The sequence below is a fragment of the Myiozetetes cayanensis genome, unplaced genomic scaffold (genome assembly GCF_022539395.1).
Source record: "Myiozetetes cayanensis isolate MyiCay16 unplaced genomic scaffold, myiCay2020 scf42, whole genome shotgun sequence".
In the NCBI taxonomy this organism is placed as follows: domain Eukaryota; kingdom Metazoa; phylum Chordata; class Aves; order Passeriformes; family Tyrannidae; genus Myiozetetes; species Myiozetetes cayanensis.
In genome coordinates, this window is record NW_026087654.1 from 537,417 (window position 1) to 557,637 (window position 20,221).

Here is a 20,221-nt window from a genome sequence, read left to right on the forward strand (position 1 = left end):
GGTTTTTTTGCTACATTTTCTTCAGAATTTGCATAAGCAGTGTGTGAGGGCTGCATGAAGCTTGGCTGGGCAACCTTTATTTCTAGCATTTCCTAGCTTTGTGTGCCAGCTTGTTCAGGCTGGTTCCTCTGACTCTTACTTACATACTTTTCACATGCCTGTTTAATTAAGATTGTGTGCATAAAGGCACTTCAGCATCTGAATCTGCCTGCACATGACAATCCACTATGTTCTGGGAAAATAGGAAGGCAACTGACCCAGAATAAATAAATTCAGATGATTGTGCTGTGAAAGAAATATGGAATTGTGTTTCATCATCCCCTGTGAACCAGAGTTTCTAGCTGGGGAGAGGAGCTCTGGCAGGCTGGGTGGGATGTGTTGGATGTGGTATAGCAGCTCCCTCCACTCTGACAGGTGAACTGTTGAAAGTTGTTGAAGTAACCAAAATCAGGATTCTCCCCAGCTGTTTGTCACTGTGGCTTTGCTGTTATGTTGAGGCAACCTAGAAATGGTAGAGACTATATGCAGAAAGCATTTTCCTTTTCTTGTTGGAGTGGGAGATAAATAACACAGGGAGGTTGAAGGGTTTTAAAAACTCCAGTTGTGACAGTCATCAAGATGGATTTAGGAAAAATTATACAGTGATTGAATAACATCTTCAGAACACTTGAAGAAACTACTTCAGGATGTCCTTTCTTTAAAAAATAGATAAAGCTAGAAATCAGGTGTTGTCACCTAACCTGCTGGCTGGGTTGATACCCAGGTACTTAAGTTTATCTCTGGAAAGACTGCTTTTGCAGATACTGCAATCTCAGCAATGTAGCATGGTGGGGTTTAGTTAAGAAGATCCTTGAATTTGTTAATCTCGTTTTGTCTGAAATTGTTGAGCAGTGGTTGGTTACTCTTGGAACTGGCTCTTGTAAAGGCTCATCTCTGCAGGTGAAATTTGGAACTTGAATAAAATGTGAGAAGATTATGATCTCTATGACAGATACTGTACTTTGAGTTAATCGTCAGAACACTGGGATTGTCGAATGTGATGATGTCCCTAACACCCTTGAACTGTTCTTCATTGTTTGTTGGCCTACTTTGTTTTCTGCCTCTCAGGCCAACCTGAAACAAATACCCAGTCTTTCCAAGAGTAATTCAGTGTTATACCACTTTGGTTGCAGTATTGCATTATTTGATCTAAACTTTTCATGGTTTTTTGTTTGGTTTTTGTTGTTTTTTTTTTTTTTCCCTAGACGGAGTTATTTGTGCATGCATTTAAGGATCAGCTGGTCAGAAGTGCCCTTTTAGCACTGTACACAGCCCGGCCTGGCTGTGTCCTCAAGAAACCAGCTGTGCCTAGAAACAGTGCAGAAGATGGGGGTGATTCACAGCACCAGGATCATCCTTCTCAGATTAAAAGGCAGGACTCTATACCACATCATTCTGAGTATGATGAGGAAGAGTGGGTAAGTAGTCAGAAACTCTCGGTTGGTGTTCAATCCCAAACCCTACCAATCCACATAAACAAGTGTCCTTTTTAGTGCAGAGGGGAAAGGAGTGCAAAATCATGAAATCATATTTTTTGGATGCATCACAGATTTTGAAGCTCAGTTGTAAGGATTTTCCTAAGTGCAGTGCTACTTGGGACTGCTTGGTTGTGCATATAACAGTGAGGACGATAAACATCTTCTTGCCCAGACAGAAAAGTAGTCTTTCTTTGCTCTTACTTGAGTTCTTTTTGCTAGCTGGGGAGATTTAAGGAGACTAGAACAGCATATGCTATTAAGGAGGGAAATGTTTGTTTCTTTCCCAGCCCTCAGGCTGTAAACAGTTTAAATACACATGAATTAACCCTCAGTAAAACAGAACTCTTTTCCCTTCAACTCTCTTCTTAGAGGATGTCTGAGATTGTGTAAAAGAACTAAATGTCGCTTTTACATTTTAACATTCTTAGCATATCTTTCAAAGATATGAATTATTTATATGGCTGAGATTATGTAGATTAATTATTTTGGTGGATGTAATAGATCTGCTGCTTTGTTACATGCACACTCAAGCTATTTTTATTCAGTTCAGACTCAAAGTATGAGTTCCTCACTGTATTCTCATAAATGTAAAGGAAGCCAGCATATTCATCTCTATTGTAAATAATTAATAACTTGTGTGAGCTACAGTACTTTCACCTGAACTGTGATTTTTATCCATGCCACAAATAAGGGAAGAAGAATATATTTCTTCTAGGGAAAAGGCAATTATTTCCAACGCCATGCATTAAGTAGTCATGAGATTTAAACAATTCTTTTATTTGTCCTCTGGTTTTAGAGCCTTGAATTCACTTTTTCTTGTTTTCTCAGCAACCTAAGGGGCTAGAATGGTGCTTCTTTCCTTGAAGTTAAAGCCAAAATGGTTGTTTCCAGCTGTTGAAACATTCAGAAATATAAACATCACAACACGTTTCATTTTGCATTGGAAAAAACAGCATTTTTTTACAAGTTGTGTTTAAATAGTTCTCTTCAGCTTAACTTCTTTGATAGCATTACTGGGGTTTTTTTATTGATTTAAAAAACAAATTTCTGTCAGGCATTTCGTCCTCATCTATTAAAACCTATAAGCACGTCATTTTAAAATATATGTTTTTTCTGCTGGATTAGTAAGGTTACCTTCTTGATTAAAAATTAAGTGTATCTTTCAGTATTTTCTGAGTTAAACTGAATGAGAGTCACTGTCAAACTTGAGAAAGTATAAATCTTAGAAAAATTTGTGTGTTTTTTTCCAGAATTTGAAAGATTAGACTTCAGATAGTTTTCAGTTCTTTTTGTCAACGGAGGTGATGAATAATGGGAGTTTTAATGACCAAATTGTCATCAGCATGATGGAAAGAGAAAGAATAAATGCATGTAAAATTTGAAAGAAATGCTTAATCCATGCTGAAAGTCAACTATAAAGGAAAAAATGGATAAGTTGCTTTGTATGCAGAGTACTGCATCCTCCTTTGCTGTCACGGGTTTTTTTCTCATTATCAAACTTATATTTTACAACTGAGATTCAAATTTTAGTTTTGCCTGAGATCTAAATCTTTAAACAATTCTTTAAGCTAACCCTGTTCCATCCACTTCCAGTGACTGTGTTACCTTACGGCTATCACAGAAGTGAATTCAAGGCAGTGTTTAAAAACTAGGTGAGATTCACCCCCTTCCCTGGCATCCAAGTTTATCTTTAGAGGAATAGTTTCTTAACTGACAGGGTGCCCTTTCCCTGAGTGACCAGTGTTTTCAAAAAAAGCCTTCTTCTCAATAGCAGCAGTGTGTTGCACCTTTCTTCTTTGATACGAAGTACAAATACTCATCCCAGAGGAACTGACTGCAGTACAGACTGAGCTATTTGTATTGCTGCACTGTGTGTAGGCAGCAGTAAAACATCACTGCTGAAGGAAAAATATTTAACTTGAGAGTTTTAGATTGCCTCTGGATAGATATTCTCTTCTCTTACCAGCTGCTTCTGCTATCCTAGAACCTCCCTGCAGGAGGGCACAAAGCATGTTGTCATGTATAATACAAGAAAAGGTGGGCACATTGCCACTTGGAGCTGATCCTGCTCTGCATTTCTGACTGACTAGTTAATCTGGTTGGAGCTACAAAGAACAGATAAAATTGCATTTCCAATAAGCTACATACAAATACAGACACAGTGATCAGTCCGTGCTCTGAAATACTGATGTGTGTGTGATATGTTCCATTCCAAAGCACTTCCGTATCACAAGAGGGGCTTAATCGGGCACATAAGTTAAGATATTTGCTTTACCTATGAACATACCTCAAAAGGACCATGGGGTAATATATGACTATCAACCCACATGAAGGAGGCAGTATCTTTAGAGCACTGGGAAATGCAGTTGCTGTGCCCTACTTGGCACAAGTAAAGAATACAACTGCAGTGGTTTTTTTTGGAAAGACAAGAAGTGACTGAGGAGCTCTGTAGTGAACCTAGAAAGCCTGAGAATCCTTTAAAAACAAAGAGACGGCCTCAGGGACTCCACTGGCTGGCAGTGCTTAGGAGGGAGACATCCAGTTAGCTGCAATGACAGAAAACAGTTTCCACTCCTGCCCTCTGAAATGAGGAACCTGTATTGCTTTTTAACGATTCTATCAGAGCAGATGGAGATTTATTACATTTTTTTCAATTGGGTGAATGAAAGAGAATTATCTTACAGGTTTGTTTTTAAATGTCCTAGGAACAGTGCCCAGCTTGCAGTGATGCCAAGCCCTAGCTTTTCATGGAGACCTTTATAAGTGTGCATACCTGCCTGCCAGTGCCACAGGAGAGGTAGCAGTAGAAGTGTGACCATGACCAGTTTCTAACTAGCAACACCAAAACCACATGTGCCAGGACTGCTTGACCATCCCAAATGGCTTCTAAAGTTTGGAAGAAGATGTCAGTGTGCCATTGCCTTGTCTCAATGGGGTCAAGTCCTGTTACAGATTTCGACCTTCCCTGTCATTGCTTTGACTTTTGAGCTTAAAGGAAACAGCAATGAGAGAGAGCCAGAGACTTTGTTTCTCTCATTCTTTCACACCACAGCATTAAACTTACTATCCAGTTAGCTCTCCAGCAGCTATCGGTAAACCTCTGGTATCAGAGGAGACACATCCTGCTTAGGAAAATAAGGTCTTAGTACTTCAGTGTATCATGAAATAAGACCTATTTTCTTCTGATCTTTCATTTCACATAGAGAGTTTATAAGAATGCTTACTTGTGAGGCTGTATCTGGCTGTGTTTTGTTCTTTAACTTGGCACATGCTGCAAAGTGATCACTTGTGAGGTAGTTCTGAGGCAAAATGAAAATAGAACCTCTTAAGGAGATGAAAGGTGGGTAGAAAGTATGTTAGACTACAGGAAAACATTCTGGAAATAGTAAGGGATGACAAAGAATGTGAAACAGATTCATTTCTTGTCATGGAGAATCATAGAAATCCACTTGATTTTCATTGATTGGAAACTGCATTTTTACTTGAGAATTGTTCTTTCCAAACTGCAGAACTTGAGCAGCTCTCTTGAGAAAAATGTGGCTGCTTTTGTGCAGACAGAATAACATCTCAGTGAATGATAGAAACATCTACTTTTTGTCTCTGCCTATAATAACTTATAATCCCAGGAACTCCCATGGGGAGAAAAAGAGCTTTGGGACAGGCTCTTGCTCCCTCTCACTTACCCGTATGTAAAAAAGCCAGATATATGGTAATAAGAGTGAGCTTTCTGTCAACAGATGTTTATGAATTTTGCTTCTAAACCCTCGGGGAATGTTTGTGTGAATATTGTATAGAGATCATCTCAATGCTGGGTTAATAGTTAGTTTGAAAGGAGAAGAGTGTTCTTTCCAAAATGAAACAAGGGCTCATATTTGTGTTGTTTGTGCAATAACTCCAGATGCTCATTAAGAGCTTAATGCTCTTTGTGTTGGGATTAAGCTCCCTCAGCAGACAGAGGAAAGGGAAATTACATTGCTGCAGCCACGCTGAGCAATTTGAGTTCATCTACCTCAGCAACTCAAGCTGAAACTTCAGCTGGAAGCCCTGAAGTTCCCTGCTGTTCTCCGGTAAAACCTGCTGATATTTGGGCCCAGACTTTTTACTGTTTGCAGTATTTCATTGCTCTTCATAGAATCCTTCTCCCCAAAATAATACTTGCAGGTGGTGGAAATCAGTAATTTCACCCATATTCTAAATGTCGTTCAGAAACGCTTGAGGGTATATATAGTAGGAAACTTTTGAGGGAATATATACCTGTCCTCTGTCCTTTGACTTTAAATTGTATCTTAAACATGTGAATATCAGATATTCTTGTGTCTAATGGTTTGTTTCATGTGTACAGGTGCAGGTATTTCCACATGTTGCGCTGTACATACAGTACTTTAAAAAAAAAAATGAAATAACTGGATTAAAAGCAGTTCTGCATGAGGGTGTACAGCTTCTTGCCTCTTGTAAATCAACAGTATCTTTTTGGTAGTGTGGTTAAAGCATGGGTTTATACAGGTAGAAGATCAAACCACAGTTGCTACGTCCACCTGTAACACTAGATGCTGTTGTCTGAAAGGCAACCCCACAGGAGTGCTGCAGGATTCAGACGTGGGGAGCCGGAGGACAGGATCAGTGTTGTTGTACAGGTTTACCAAGTCCATGCTTCTGTCTGCAGACCCATGTGATGTCCCCGAGTTCAGGATGCGCACTTGTCATAGGTTGTGTCCTCAAGTGGAGGGAACAGGGAAAGATTGGATCCCTTTAGTCAGGATAATGACCTAAGTGTGGCATGTAGTTAAAAAGTAATCTTAGATTAAATGTTTGCCTTAGTAGTAGTTCTTGATTTGCCTTCCAAGTGTTGCCATTTATATGGAATTATGGTATTTTTTTAAGTTTTCGGTTTTATTTAACCTTCTCTCTTGTTGTCTTTTGCAACTCCATTTTTGCACCTCAAGACCTGACATATACATAATGCTCCTGGCATTGTAAAATAGAAAGCGAAGTAGTCATATTATATTCCCATTTCTAAGGCTCAAGCAAACTCTGGTTGCTCTGCATTGTTTTCAGAACAACTCAGAATTAAAAAATGTAGATGGGAGTTTTTTGGGGAGTTGTTATGGTTTGGTCTTAGTCTGATTGCTAGTCTTGGGCAAAGCCTCATTCTTGTATGGCCTGGTTTTTTAACTTCTTCTTCAGCACCACAAAAGTCAGAGCAAGAGATTTGATTTTTTTGCTGCGTCCAGCACCTGAAAGATCCTTCCTGTGTCTCTGTTCCACAACAGCTCTTTCTTTCACTCTACATTATCTCTTTTGTTCTCTGTTCAGACAGAATTTTTTCTATCACTCTATTACTTCTGTAATTCTCATATTCATTATAAACGCAGTTAAGTGTGATGGTTGCAGTTTGTGTGAGAGGTGAGGAATGAAATTGAAATTGTGTTACCTAATAAACATACCTTGAACAGCAAGTTTCTCATTCTAGTCCTTGAATTTTACATTTGCTTCAACAGAGTAACTGATGTGATAAAATATAGGGTATGTTAAATTATCAAAAAGAGCTTGCTAAGTACTATGACAAAACTGGCAGTTCCACACGAGATTTGATTTGGCAAGGCTTTACGTGTCTACACTCATACAGTATTACTTCAGATGGACAAACTGCTCAGTTCCTTGGGGTTAGACCTGAAACTTTGCGTGCATTTTCGTGTAGAGGTTGAAGCACGTGTGTTCTCCAGTGTCTGAAAACCCGAACAGTTTCAGCTCATTTACACTGCAAGAAAAATCTTCATGTGAAAGGCTTAACTTGATAATAGGCTGAAGAATAAGGGAAAGGGTAATATGCTGGCACCTAATGTTTCTAATAATTTGCTCATCTCTGTCTCCACTTTATGTTAGTAAGTTACTATCTTTGTTTTTTTCTTCAGTAACATGCAGTGATAATTCTGCTCTTTTCAGGACAGGGTGTGGGCCAACGTGGCAAAGAGTTTAAACTGTGTTATTGCCATGGTGGACAGACTGCTTGAAAAAGACAACATCAGCAGCATTAAAGAGGATCAAAATGACCCTTCAGCAGCAGACTGCAAGGTGTTGCATACAGGTGGTAAGCAATCCCCCCTTTTTTTTTTTTTTCAAATAATTGACTAGAGTAAATAAAAATAGCAAAGGTTGCAGAAAAATGATCTAGAGAAGATTCCATAGTATCTTTGATGTGAGTACCAATAACAAGGTTTTACACTCTTGTAGGAAGGCTATTTATCTAAGTACAGCTTCATTGTGCACTCAGATTGCTTATCATGCCCAATATTTTGTACTGTAGTGTCAAACTTTTGAAACTACAACATTTTCTTTTGAAGGCTGGTGTAGTTTAATTTAATTTAGATTTCACTTGAATGTACTGTTTTGAGGAAAAAAAAATTGGAATGTGTCGTACCCCATAGGAAACTTGTAGGGAAGCATCATGGGTTCAAAACCATGACAGGAATGGATGAACATTCTGTATCAGTGTCATTCTCCTGTAAACACTTCCACTTCTTTGAGGTGATACACTGATTTTTGTTTCCTGATTTGCAAAAATTCATTTTACCTGAACACACTTGTCAGTCTGTGTCAACACTGAAAGCTAAGTAGAGCAATTCCGTGAGATGAGATGAAGAAAATTTTGTCCAAAGTGGTTCCTTGTCATCAAATCTTCTGATCTTCTCCTATGGCTTATTCATGTTTGCTTCTCAAAGAATAGATTAGATCTCCTTAATAAATCTGATGAGATTTTCTGATGTGCAAGTGTGTTGCAACAGCTCCTTAGTGATAATTGTGGTAGTCCAAATATAAGAAAATCAGGACCAAACCTTGTGCCACTCTTGGTTAAACCCTCCCCTCCCCTCTTCCCCCCCGAAAAACCACAAAACCCAAAACCTAACTCAACTCCTTTTATTTATGGAACTTTGTATAATATGGGCACTTTTTTTTTTTATTATGCATTTTATCCTTTATCTTTCTTTACATGTTCCCCCCTGAATTTAATGACATCGTTTTATACAAAGGATTTAAAAGATATTGTTCCTCATTTGTAATTTCTTTCTTACATAATAATTAAAATTTTATTTTTACAGCTGTGTAACACTGATGTAGCCCTGGTGAGTTCTGTGCAACAGATTTTGGTCATAGTATTGCTTCTTAATCAGTGCCAGATGCGTTGGACTTTTTTTTGTGTGAATACTTCAGAGAGCAGAGTATTCCTTGTCCGTTTGCTTCTCTAAGTTTCCGTCTACTGTGCAGGTATCCTTGTAGTGTTGGAGAGGTGTATGACACTGTCTTTGTTCTCCAGTGAAGGCTTGCAGGGGCAAAGCATCAACACAGGTTTCTACATTTTTCATACCTTTCTTAGAGAAGAAGGTACAAATATTTAACAGTTAGGTAGGTGTAGTTTTCAAGTGGAAAGAATCTTTAGAAAGTGAACCCAAGCATGGTGATTCTGGCTAAAAGAGCAAAATTGAATATTTGGTTTTGTACCTAACTCCTTTCTCCTCCCACTGGTACTAACAAGCTTCTCTGCTATTGTTAACAGAAGTCCAGTATGTGTATTATACATGTTTTGCAAGTAAAGTAGTAGTAGTAGTAATGGTGGTAGTACATTTTTACCCAAACTTTCTCCCACGTTACTTTGTGAGTGCATACACAGACATGCATGTCATGGTTCTTATCTGTATTTCGTAGTTATGGAACAAAATTTCAGATTTCCAGTCCTCCCTCCTCAGTCTGGAAAAAGGTATGATTTAGCATAATTATTTAGGATAATTTTTTTTGAATGCTTTCTGACATGTTTAACAACATGAGTGTTTACAGATTTTCCTTCACTCTCTTCAATCCCCTGAGCCTGCCTTCTGTTATTCCATATAAACCATGAAATGGATTTCACCAGTCCATTTATGTCTTTTCATTCTAGGTGCAAAAAAGTGTGTTCTTAGCTTTGATTCAGACTCATGACCTGCACCATCAAATGAAATATTGGCTAGACCTTGTAGGTCACAAACCAAAAAAAACCAATTTAAAAAAAAGTTACTTCATTTTAAGTACTATAATAAGCAATCATCAGATGGAATGAGAGATACCTCTTGCTAAGCAATAATGATAATTGTAATGGTTAGAAAATTATAGATTGCTCTCATCCAACTGAGAAGTTGACTTCTGGAGCTGGTGGGCCAAGGTCACAAAGAATATCAAGATGCTATGGTGCTGGAATAAATTCTACTCTTTTTCCCCTCATTTCAGGGTCTTCTCTATTTCTTTTGAATCAGTAAAAGTGCCCTTCTGTAAGAGCAGAGTCAGTGCTTTTGTTGAGCTGTCCTGAAAGTTCTGCAACACCCCATCACCTGAGAACTGCAGGAGATTTGCGGGGCAGACTGCTCTGTTTTCATGTTCTGCTTTTTGAGGAGAAGGCATCATTTCCTAATGGTGTTTTCAGGAGAGCATTGTGGAATAACTTTGACAGCTTACAGGACTTTTGAGGTCATGTAGAAATGGAGGCATTTTAAAATTGCTTTCTTTTATAGGACTAACTTTAAAGATGGAGCTTTCTGAAGAACTGTCCAGGTGTGTGTCAAAGTTGGTTGCCTAATGATTTTCAAAACCATTACCTTTGGGCCCAAAATTTTTCATGCTTGAGTTCTCTATGAGAGTGTGGATTTATATGTTTGTTTTTCTCTGCATCCTTCATGAAATTTAACATGGAGCCCTGAGGGTGCACCTCTGCGAAACACCTACATAGAGGTTGAAATTCCAAGTTTAGAGTTATGAATTTGGCCTTAATTTTGCTCCATTCTACATTTGAAGCCTGGTTGTATGAGTTCATAACATTTGCTTAGATATAAAATCACGCTGTGTGCACACCTGTAGATGCGTTTCTAAAAAAACAGAATTTTATGCTACTTAAAACTCACAGACATGACATAAATGAAAAGCTTGCCATAGTTTGCTATTATGTATTATACCATAATTTGAGAATAATGTATTTCTTTAATGCTTCAAACGTATGGGCACAATTAGATCTTTGACTCTGAAATTGCCTCAGTGCTGGAGTTGATCCTAAGAAAATTTGTGATGTCGTTTGTAAGAAAAAGGAATACACGGGGTTTTGACAAAAACATTGAAAAGTATGACATAAAGTATAGGATTAAATTTTTTACTTCTTTTAGTGAACTTGAATGGTTTAATATAGGGGTTTTTGTAGCATCTGGCAATGAAAAAGATTTCAAAGAATGCACACATGGTCGTTTTAGATGATAGAAAATGTTATGACATTTTTGATGCAATAGCATATTCCTATAGCTACAGATGTTGTTATAACATATATTCAGAGCTTCCTAAGGTAGGCTTATATTTGCAGTCTCACTGTTGACATCCTGTGATTCTTTTTTTCCAAACATGTTTATATTTATTGTTTGGAATCTTTGCAATGGGAAGTATAGGTGGCAGGGTTTTTCCTGCACTTTACCTTTCAATGTGAATTACACCTTCCTTAGCCTTAACTTTTCAAGCAGTCTGACCTTTGAGTGTATTCTTAAAAGTGAATTTGAGTTGCAGTTACCAAGGTAACCTGCTATGGTTTCATCAGTTGCAGGATTATGATTTCTCTGCAGGATAAATCAGAACGAGTAGAAAGATTTTAAAGGAAAGTGGGTCTTTTTGTTTTGTGGTTTTGGTGTGTTTTTTGGTGGTTGTTTTTTTTTTTTTTTTAACTCTAGATTGGTTTGCCTTGGAGAAATATGTGACAGCATTAAGTTCTTTTTATTTTTGCCTTTTCATTTTCTATGAGAGTTGGAATGTGAAAGCCTGTCCTGCAACATCAGTAGTGCCAGCGAAACACAGCAGTTTACTCTTATGTTTACACAGCCCCTGACAAATCCCCATGTTTAGCTATGCTGTTGGAAGAGGCTGATGTTTCCATCTGCTCCTTGTACCACACTGTCAGACCCATCACCCACTATTCCTCTGTCAAGCTCTGTGGTAGAACTCCCTAATTTGCTACACACAAGATCCACCACTATCTCAAACTATTTGAGTTGGCAGTGTGAATGCACCTGGATTTTGCCTTCAGTGAATTGTGGAATCTGTTCCAGCTCTGTTGCTGGGCAGATGATTTACCCAGTGATAACCTTCACTATAGATAGCAAAGAGCACCTGGTAAATGGTGTCACATTTCCTAGCTGGAGTTAAAGAAAACATCAGTTCATAACCACATTGCTACAGGCACCTGTGGGTTAATTTTCCTTGAATTATCTGATTATTACCTGTTGGGGACTATATAAGTCTAGATTCAACCTCTCTGAATTTTAGTGCCCTTGGGATGGGCACTGCATCCTTTCAGTTCATCCCTCCCAATGCAATGCTGGTAGAAATGTGAAATAAAATCATGCTCTGGTTTTGTTTGCATCTCCAAAAGAGCTTTTACTATAAGTTATCATTTAGTCAGGAAGATGAAAAATTTTCCCATGGTCTTTGCTTGAGTAGCAAACATCATTTCTTTTGAACAAACACTTCTGAAAAGCTTTCTCTTCCTATTCCTTGTATTTTTTTTTCCTGTTCTCTTAAGCTTATCTTTGCATCAGTTCTGCTTTTGCCTTTTTTTTTTTTTTTCCCTTTCCCTCTCACTTTGTATCATCCTTTTCTTTTTGATAGGATCCTTAACTGGGCTGTGTGTAGCCCAGCATACAAGACAACCCCTTGAGCAGTACTTTCTCAGGTGATTTGACTATAGACAGAAGCTTAAAATTGTGTAAGGGAAAGGAAGACTGTTTAACTGAATCAATAAACTAAAACAAGATACCAGAATATTTAGTTGCACAGCATTCACAGAGCAAGGTTACTCCTGTGTTTTGAGTAAATTAGATTTCTTTAGCTTTGTCTTTTATTGCCTTAAATTTCTTCTGTTTTCATTGTGACTAAACCTGCTGAGACACTTGTATGTGTATGGTTAGATGGTTCCAATTTTCACTATTAATCCATGTGACAGTGTTAAAAATCTGGGATGATTACAATGGAATAATAAATCCCCCAGAATTCAAAATTGTTCTTCTGGACACCCAAACCATGCCAAAGTAAGACTGCTATTATATTAAGTGCAGGAATACCAGGAAGACTTATTCAGGTTTTTGGTATTCTTCTGAGAACTGCTTCAGCTTTATGAGCATAAAACCACATCCCTTCTCAAAGAGTTTAACTCTCATGCCTAAGTTAAACTGACCTTCAAGAGCTGAGTGGCAAGATGAAGAAATAGGAACCTGACCTTTTTGTGGTGCTAAATTGAATACCTGAACTCTTCTAAGACAATTTTTAAACCTCCCTTAAAATAAAAAAAACCTTAAAAAATATTAAAAGACTGTTCCTGTCCTAGGTGAGTAAATTCAGATTCTGGGTTAGTTATTTCGTTCTGTTTCCACTAGCTGTTTTGAATGAAGCATTTATTGCTGTTCTCTGTTGGTTGGTTTGATTTGCCTCCTTTTTTTCCTTAAATCAGAGTTTGTCTAATGTTCAATTTGAGATATCAGGGCAACTCATTTATGGTTTTTTACCTCTGTTATTTCAATTCTGTTGTTCATTATTTGTATGTTCAGGTAGTAAGGGAATAGGTGATTAGTGAAAAGTTGTCTCATGGGTAGCTGCTGTTATATTCATTACCATTTGTCTGTAGTGCCCTCCATTCCTTTAAAAGTACAGTGTTGTACTTTCTTCTGCTTTTAATTTCATGCTTAGTTTTTAACTTCATAGGATTTAAGTTTTGAGGTGACTTGAAGCCATCCATTGATTTTAGGTGGCGCAGGCACCTCTGTTGCCAGGGCAAAAGGAGATAGGAGTGCTATTCCAAAGCATTAGAGCTTTTCCTCTTTGGTTACCAGCATGTTTTAATAAGCACTTCAGTGGAGCCTGACTTTGAAAAGAGCAGGAGCTTGCTCTTCTGCCAAACTTTATCAAATTTAACATGCAGTTTGACATACTGCGACTTGAATATGAGCATGCAGATCTGACTAGCGGAGTGCTAAGCAGGTCATTTGCCTGTGCAGGCATGTTGATTAAGGGAACATGGGACTGAAGGGCATTTTCCAGCAACCAAAGGGCAAATCCTGTCACAGACTGAACTGCCACAACTCTCTTAGCAATGATGTAGAATATTTGCTCAATGCTTTGCTGAACATACTCTTTTGTTTTAATCTTACACTAACTGCATAGTAGTGGTGCTATTTTTTTTTTTATTTCATCCTTCCTTTTTAATATGATTGGTGTTTATGCCTTTAGTTTCTTTTCCAGTGGCTGAGTAGCACAGTTTTTGGATTGAGTTTCCTCAGTAGGCTTTGACACTTTTGTTTGAATGCTAAATATTCCAAACTGCCCTTGTCATTTTAGTGACCTGAAACTCATCCTGGAGTCTCCTTGTTGCTTCTGCTCTTGCTCCTAATGTCTTTTTTGAGATGTTTACTCATTCACTTAATTCTTCATCTTTCTTCAGAGGATTTTCCACTGTGTTGTGGAAGCAAATCTTGCTATTTTAATTGAAAAGAAATTTGACAACTGAAGTGTCAATATGCGTGTGAGTCAGTGAATGTGTTAAACACAGAAACAATAATTTCTACTATTCCATTCCTGAAGTGATTCTGCAAAGGTATCATCAGTCCCTGTAGAAGAACTCCTTTACTCCTGCATGTCAGCAGAAGCTCAGAACCAAGCAGCATCCTCTCACGTCAGCAATGTTGTGGCAAGTTAGATGAGGATAATCTAAATCTGAATTTAGACCACGATTTTAAAGCTCCCTTTACAAATAATATTTCTTTATAAATTTTATTAATATTCCATATTTATCGCTTGTGTTTTCTAAAATCTACTGAATGTACTTATAAGCTTCAAAATACAGTGTGGTTTTTCAGTTTACTTTATAAACTTCAGTTTCACAGTACTCAGTTTCAAGGAACAACTTATAAGCTGCAGTATTTGCTTATAACTAGGTCCTTCTGTTGGATTTTTGGAACTTTGTGCATTGTTAATGAATGACCTGATTTATATTCTTGCTGGAGTATTTACAACAGGATATCATGCATAACAAGTGGTACATAGTGATGTTAACACACCAGAAATTAAGCACCTATACTTGTTTTATTCCTAGAGTTTTCTGAGACCTCAGTCTGTGGTACACCTCTTATTTTAATTAAAATAAAAGGATAAACATGAGAATATTCTTGTCCATTCATAAACATTCTTTTATTTCAAGAAACAATGCAATCCCTCTCAGATTTGCCAACTAGCTCCACCTTCTGGGGACTGGACATCCTTATTAATTGGGATCAAGAATTTTCAGTGTGAACAAGGAGTAGGTGATTGTTATGGAAAACATGCAAGGGTTATCTTCATTTTTTTTGACATGTACAACTCTACTTATATTCTATGACTATTTATCTTTCCTCAGTCACTAGGGATAAGGTTTTCTACAAACTTAAAATTTTTATTGTTTTCATAAAAACCAAATACATATGTAAGTGAAGCTCTGTATTCCTTGGAACATTAAATACTCAGTTGGATTTATTTTTAATAAATTTAGTTGGAATGTCCTCAAATGAAAAAACAGCCTTGAGAATTTCAAATCTTCAAATTGCTTTTTAATGTAACTATTACAGACAAAAATTACTTGTGTTAGTAAGTTAGTATTCCAGACACGTCGCCTCTCCTCAAAAATTGTTGTGAGAAAATTATCTTGAAGCTACCACAAGATATGAGCAAAATAATTTGTAAAATCATAATAGAAGGTAGTTATCAGTTGTTTACTGCCAACCTGGAAGGCTGCATGAAGGAGAATCCACTTACATTTGATCTGGGTCCGGTATTATTCAATATTTTCATTACTGACTTGGCTTATGAAATATGGATGATGCTTATAAAATTTGCAGATGCTTAAAGCTGGGAGATACTTTAAGCACCATGGGAGCAGGATTAGAATGGATCTTGATGAAATGGAGAGCTGAAATATTAGGATGCAGTTCAGTAAGGACACGTACAAAGTTATGTTCCTAAAGGAGCAGAAATACTCAGTGCAGATGGGTTGGTTAAGTGGTAGCTCAGTAGAAACAGATCTAAGTGTTGTGTGACTTGTGGCCAGTATGTGATCCCCTCTGTTCATAGAATCACAGAGTAGGTTGGTTTGGAAGGGACCTTAAAGGTCAGTTAGTTCCAACCCACCTGCCATGGGCAGGCACAACTTTCACTAGACCAGTTTGCTCAGAGCCTTGTCCAACCTGGCCTTGAACACTTTCAGGGATGGGGAATCCACAACTTCTATGGGCAACCTGTGCAAGTTCCTCACCACCCTCACAGTAAAGAATTTTTTCCTAGTATCTAGTCAAACCTACAGCCTTTTGGTTTGGATCCTTTTCCCCTTGACCTATCACTAAATTCTCTTCTTTTATGAAAAAGAGTGTCAGAAAAGCTCTTTAGCTCTATCCATATAATCTGGAATTGTAATAGCAGGTTTACAAAGTGTTGTTAGTTTTAGAAATTCAGCTTTTTCTCTTGCCCTGACTGTCAGAGTATACTTACAAGATCCCTGGCTGTGTCTGTAGCCAACTCTGCTTTCCTGTGAAAGTGGAACAGATGTCTATTCGCTGTACCCTCAAGTCAACTTTCAAGTGGCCAAGTATGATCTTTTTTGTTTATTTGCTCAAATCAGAAGCAGATAACAGACTCTATTCTTATCACATACAACTCTGCTCATTGGTTCAGTGTACATTAAGTCTTTTGATCTTATTTTGCTGTAGTTGCTTTTATTTGCATATGTTTATTGATTAATTTAATAAATTACTGTAATTTAAGACTTGAAAGGAGAGTTTAGATTGCCTGGTCTATCTAGTCTGTCTTCCAGTATGTCACACCTTGTTGTCTCCCTTATTTCTAAATTCAACTGTGTCTTGCAGTAACCTCTGGCCTTTTGTTGTTCTTTTGCTTTTATTCCCTGGAATAAACACCCCTGTTAGTACTTGTTATTTTCTCCTCCTGAAGAAGGGAAATCAAGTTACTGCTCACCCTTTTTCATCAGCTTAAGGAGACTAAACTCTAAATCTTGGTAACTCTCCTCCATTTTTTCAGCAGTCTCTTTAAAATGTGTACACCAGACCTTGGCATGTGGTGTATCAGCACTCCATTAGTCAATGGCATGTATAAAATCACCTCTTTTTGCTCGAGTATGTAACCTGGGGATGGCTTATGGCCTGTTTTGTTCGTGATGGCTTTCACTTGATAGCTGCTGTTTTCCAGGGAACAGTTCTTCAGTCTGTATTACTCATGCTTAAATATGTATGACTGTGTTAAAACACGTGTTGTCTGACCACAGAGACATTATTTGCAAAGGAACTCAGGAACTCTGTGACTGCTCTGCCCCTGTTCCTCTTTCCTGTACCTTATTTTTTGCTGTTTCTCCTGGCTTTTGAAGTTCTCTCCAGTCTTCTTGGCTACACTTTTATTAATTTACATATTTTTCTGAAGATTAGCCAAATTGACATTGCAACAGCTATGTCTTCCTGCCTAAAGAACCTCTGTCCTAATGAGTCTTTCACTGGCCTGACTCAGAATGTTACCTGAAACAACATGCTGCTGTCTTGCACCTAATCACAGTTTAAATGGAACAGATTTGAATTATCATTGATTCTTAATTACAGAAAATATGAGCCAGCAATGAACTGTATTAAGTCAGTTACATTCCAAATTTTTATATAGGTTCTTCTGGACTGTTGATTTCTTTTTTTTGTTTTAAACTATATCAATGAAACTGAGATGTAAGATTCTGAAGGAGGGTGATTTGGTTAGTTGGTTTTATTATTTACTCAGCTTAGGGGGTAGGCAAAGCCATTTTGCAACTACAAGGCAGGTCTGACTTTATGAAATTCTGTAAAATTTGGGAACAGCTTGGATAACTGGGTCAATTTGTATAAACTGTTCTGATTTCCCCTCATTCCTAGTTAGCACTTTGTTTCATTTGTAATGTATTAAGGAGTCCCATCTTTCAAGCATTTCACTGGTTTGTTTTTTCTGATATTCCTAGCAATTATTTTAAGAGCAAAACATGTTTTGAAATAGTTTTAAATCTCTCTGCTCAAGTAGCTAAAAAAGTTAGTTCAATATCTCTAAATATTTAAAGAGAACAATATAGAGAGAAGCTAAAAGAAAACGAATGTGACCTGAAGATTATTATTTTTCCAACCTGTTCATTAAGCAGGTAATATCCTTCCATTTACCCACTGTTTTGCCTTCCAGCACCCACTTTTTCTTAAATATAGGTTCTTCTCCCCACTTTTTTGGGGTTTTGATGCTATTCATTTCTTATATAGCCCATTGTCAGTCCTGGAAAGAATGTGTTCATCTTGTGCAAAATGAATTTCCACTGTATGATCTGTTTATGGCACTGAAATACAAGTTTTACAGAGATGTTAGGACTGTTAGAAAAATTTATTGTTTCGGGATGTAGTTGGATTCAGGCCAGGGATTTAGTCCTACCTCTAAGCCTGTTCTCCGGTGGCATTTATTGTACCATAAAGGTTAGGATAGAGCAGTAGGGTCATTTTAAAGTGTAGGATGATCTACAAAGCTGCTGCAAGCCCTCTTTCCATGCAGAAAAGGATTTTTCACTGCAAGTTTTCCATTTTGGAACGGTTGATGTGCCTTGTTCCAGGTGACTGGTACGAACAACTTTATCCGCTGGTGATTACGCTGAAGGACTGCATGGGAGAGGTGGTGACCAGGGCGAAGCAGTCGATGGCCTTTGTTCTGCTCCAGGAACTTGCCTGTGGTTTGCCACAGTGTTTGATGCTGACCCTAAGGAGAGACATCGTCTTTAGTCAAGCAGTAGGTTGTCTTGTGTCACTTATTTCCTATTGTTGTTGTAATTAAGCGTGCTGTTCATTCCAGCCATTCTGTGGTTTCCTTTTTTTTGATGTTTTTTGTTTGTTTGTTTTTTTCTTTTTCCAACTTCACACAACTTTTTCATCTATTTTCCATGACATTCACCTAAATATTTTATAATGTGATAGGGAAATGAATAGTAAATCCATAGTAATTGTATCACTGAATCACAGAAGCAGCTCTGCAATTAACTGGAATAAGTTGTCTTTTCTCCCTTTTGCACAAAGAAGGATCCATAAAGCTGTTTCTAGACTTCCTAGATTATATACTTCTCAAGTCTAGCCTTGAGTATTACTTGCTGCTATTCAGAATCACAGAATTGTTAGAGTTAGAAGGGACCTCTAGATTATCCATCATAATTCACAGAGTGTATTTATAGCCTGGCAACAGAGGTTCTGGTCTCACTTATGTCAGTGTAAATAACACACAGCCCCACAAAACAAATGAAGCTTAACTAATATAAATTAAGGGAGTATTTCACTGCTTTATACACACAAAAAGTGCATTAATAAAATATTATTATGAAGTCGTGTATATAGTCACTAAACACATCTATGCTGTTTTCTCAAATACCTAAATGTTACCTCCGTTGTATATAATGGTAGCAAGCCTCATTTTAACTATCTTGTAACAGTACACCTCTTAATTTCACATTTTTTAATTGTCTTTATAGCTCGCTGGATTGGTCTGTGGGTTTATAATCAAATTGCACACAGGTTTACATGATCAAGGATTTTTACAACAGCTTCATACTGTTGGATTGCTCGTGCAATATGAAGGACTCCTTAGTACATACAGTAAGTATTGTTCTTGGACAAAGTTCCTTATGCATCCAGACCAGAAGTTTACTCAGGAAGTTCTTATTTTAACCTCTGTTCAGTTTCCAGTAATTTGACTTGTTTAATCAACAAATATTATCCTTTGGAGACAGCAGACTTCCATATAATGGCACAGCTGAAGTCATTGATACTGTGTTGTCAGTTCTGCACCAAAAATTACTCATCTGTTTTATTCTCAGTTCCTCTGAGAACACTAACTGCTAATTAGTCCATGCAGAATGCTCAACTACATTGTCATTATTACAGAAGACTCCTTCCTCAGTACAGCTAGTGCAACTTCTGGGATTAATAAGAACTCTCTTCTTTTGTATAGGCATTTGACCTGACCCAAAGTACCAGATTTATAAAGCTAATCCAAGCAGCAGATTTAAACAACTGCTGCCTCTATCAGCCTCTGTCCTGACCACACCAGTGAAGATAGCTTGAAAACTGTTTGATTCCTAGTTTGTTACAGATACCATTATTCGATAGGTACTAAAAAGGACATTTGGAGGGGGAAACTACCTTGTATTTCAAAATACTTTGAACTAGATGTATAGGAATCTTTCCCCAAAACAGAAATTTTGACGAAAGTGGATGTATTTTGCATTTGTGCAGCTCTTTAATGCAGGCAATTTTAGTTTCTCACTCGGAGATTGCTGTCATGATCCCTTTTCCATGATGCTCGTTGTTGTTATTCTCAAAACCTTTGTCCTCCATCGGCAGGACAGTCTTTAAAAACACTTTCAGAATGGCCAAAAATGGCTTTTCTGATGTTATTCCATGCACATATAGAAGGGGCTGATTTTCAGAGATGCTTAATACTCATCATTTAAACCACAGAATTGTCAGCAGTTCTAAAATTCAACCTGTTTATATGTAGGGTACTTTAATGTGGATTTAGGGCTGTGATTTTTAGATGCACAGACTGGAAAATATAATCCTCATATTGCTTTACTATAACCTATA

General features: G+C 37.5%; 1 protein-coding gene across 7 annotated transcripts in view; it reads left to right on the forward strand.

Moving 5' to 3' along the window:
* The window catches only part of INPP4B (inositol polyphosphate-4-phosphatase type II B), a 312,544-nt gene that overhangs the window by 239,805 nt on the left and 52,518 nt on the right, over window positions 1–20,221 (forward strand). For 6 of the 7 annotated variants that reach the window (XM_050330616.1, XM_050330613.1, XM_050330615.1 and 3 more), the window contains 4 exons: window positions 1,245–1,457; window positions 7,461–7,605; window positions 18,205–18,377; window positions 19,108–19,231. In XM_050330616.1, coding sequence (XP_050186573.1) covers window positions 1,245–1,457; window positions 7,461–7,605; window positions 18,205–18,377; window positions 19,108–19,231 — 655 coding nt within the window. The remainder of the gene's footprint in view (window positions 1–1,244; window positions 1,458–7,460; window positions 7,606–18,204; window positions 18,378–19,107; window positions 19,232–20,221) is intronic. The other variant, XM_050330614.1, reaches the window with a different exon arrangement.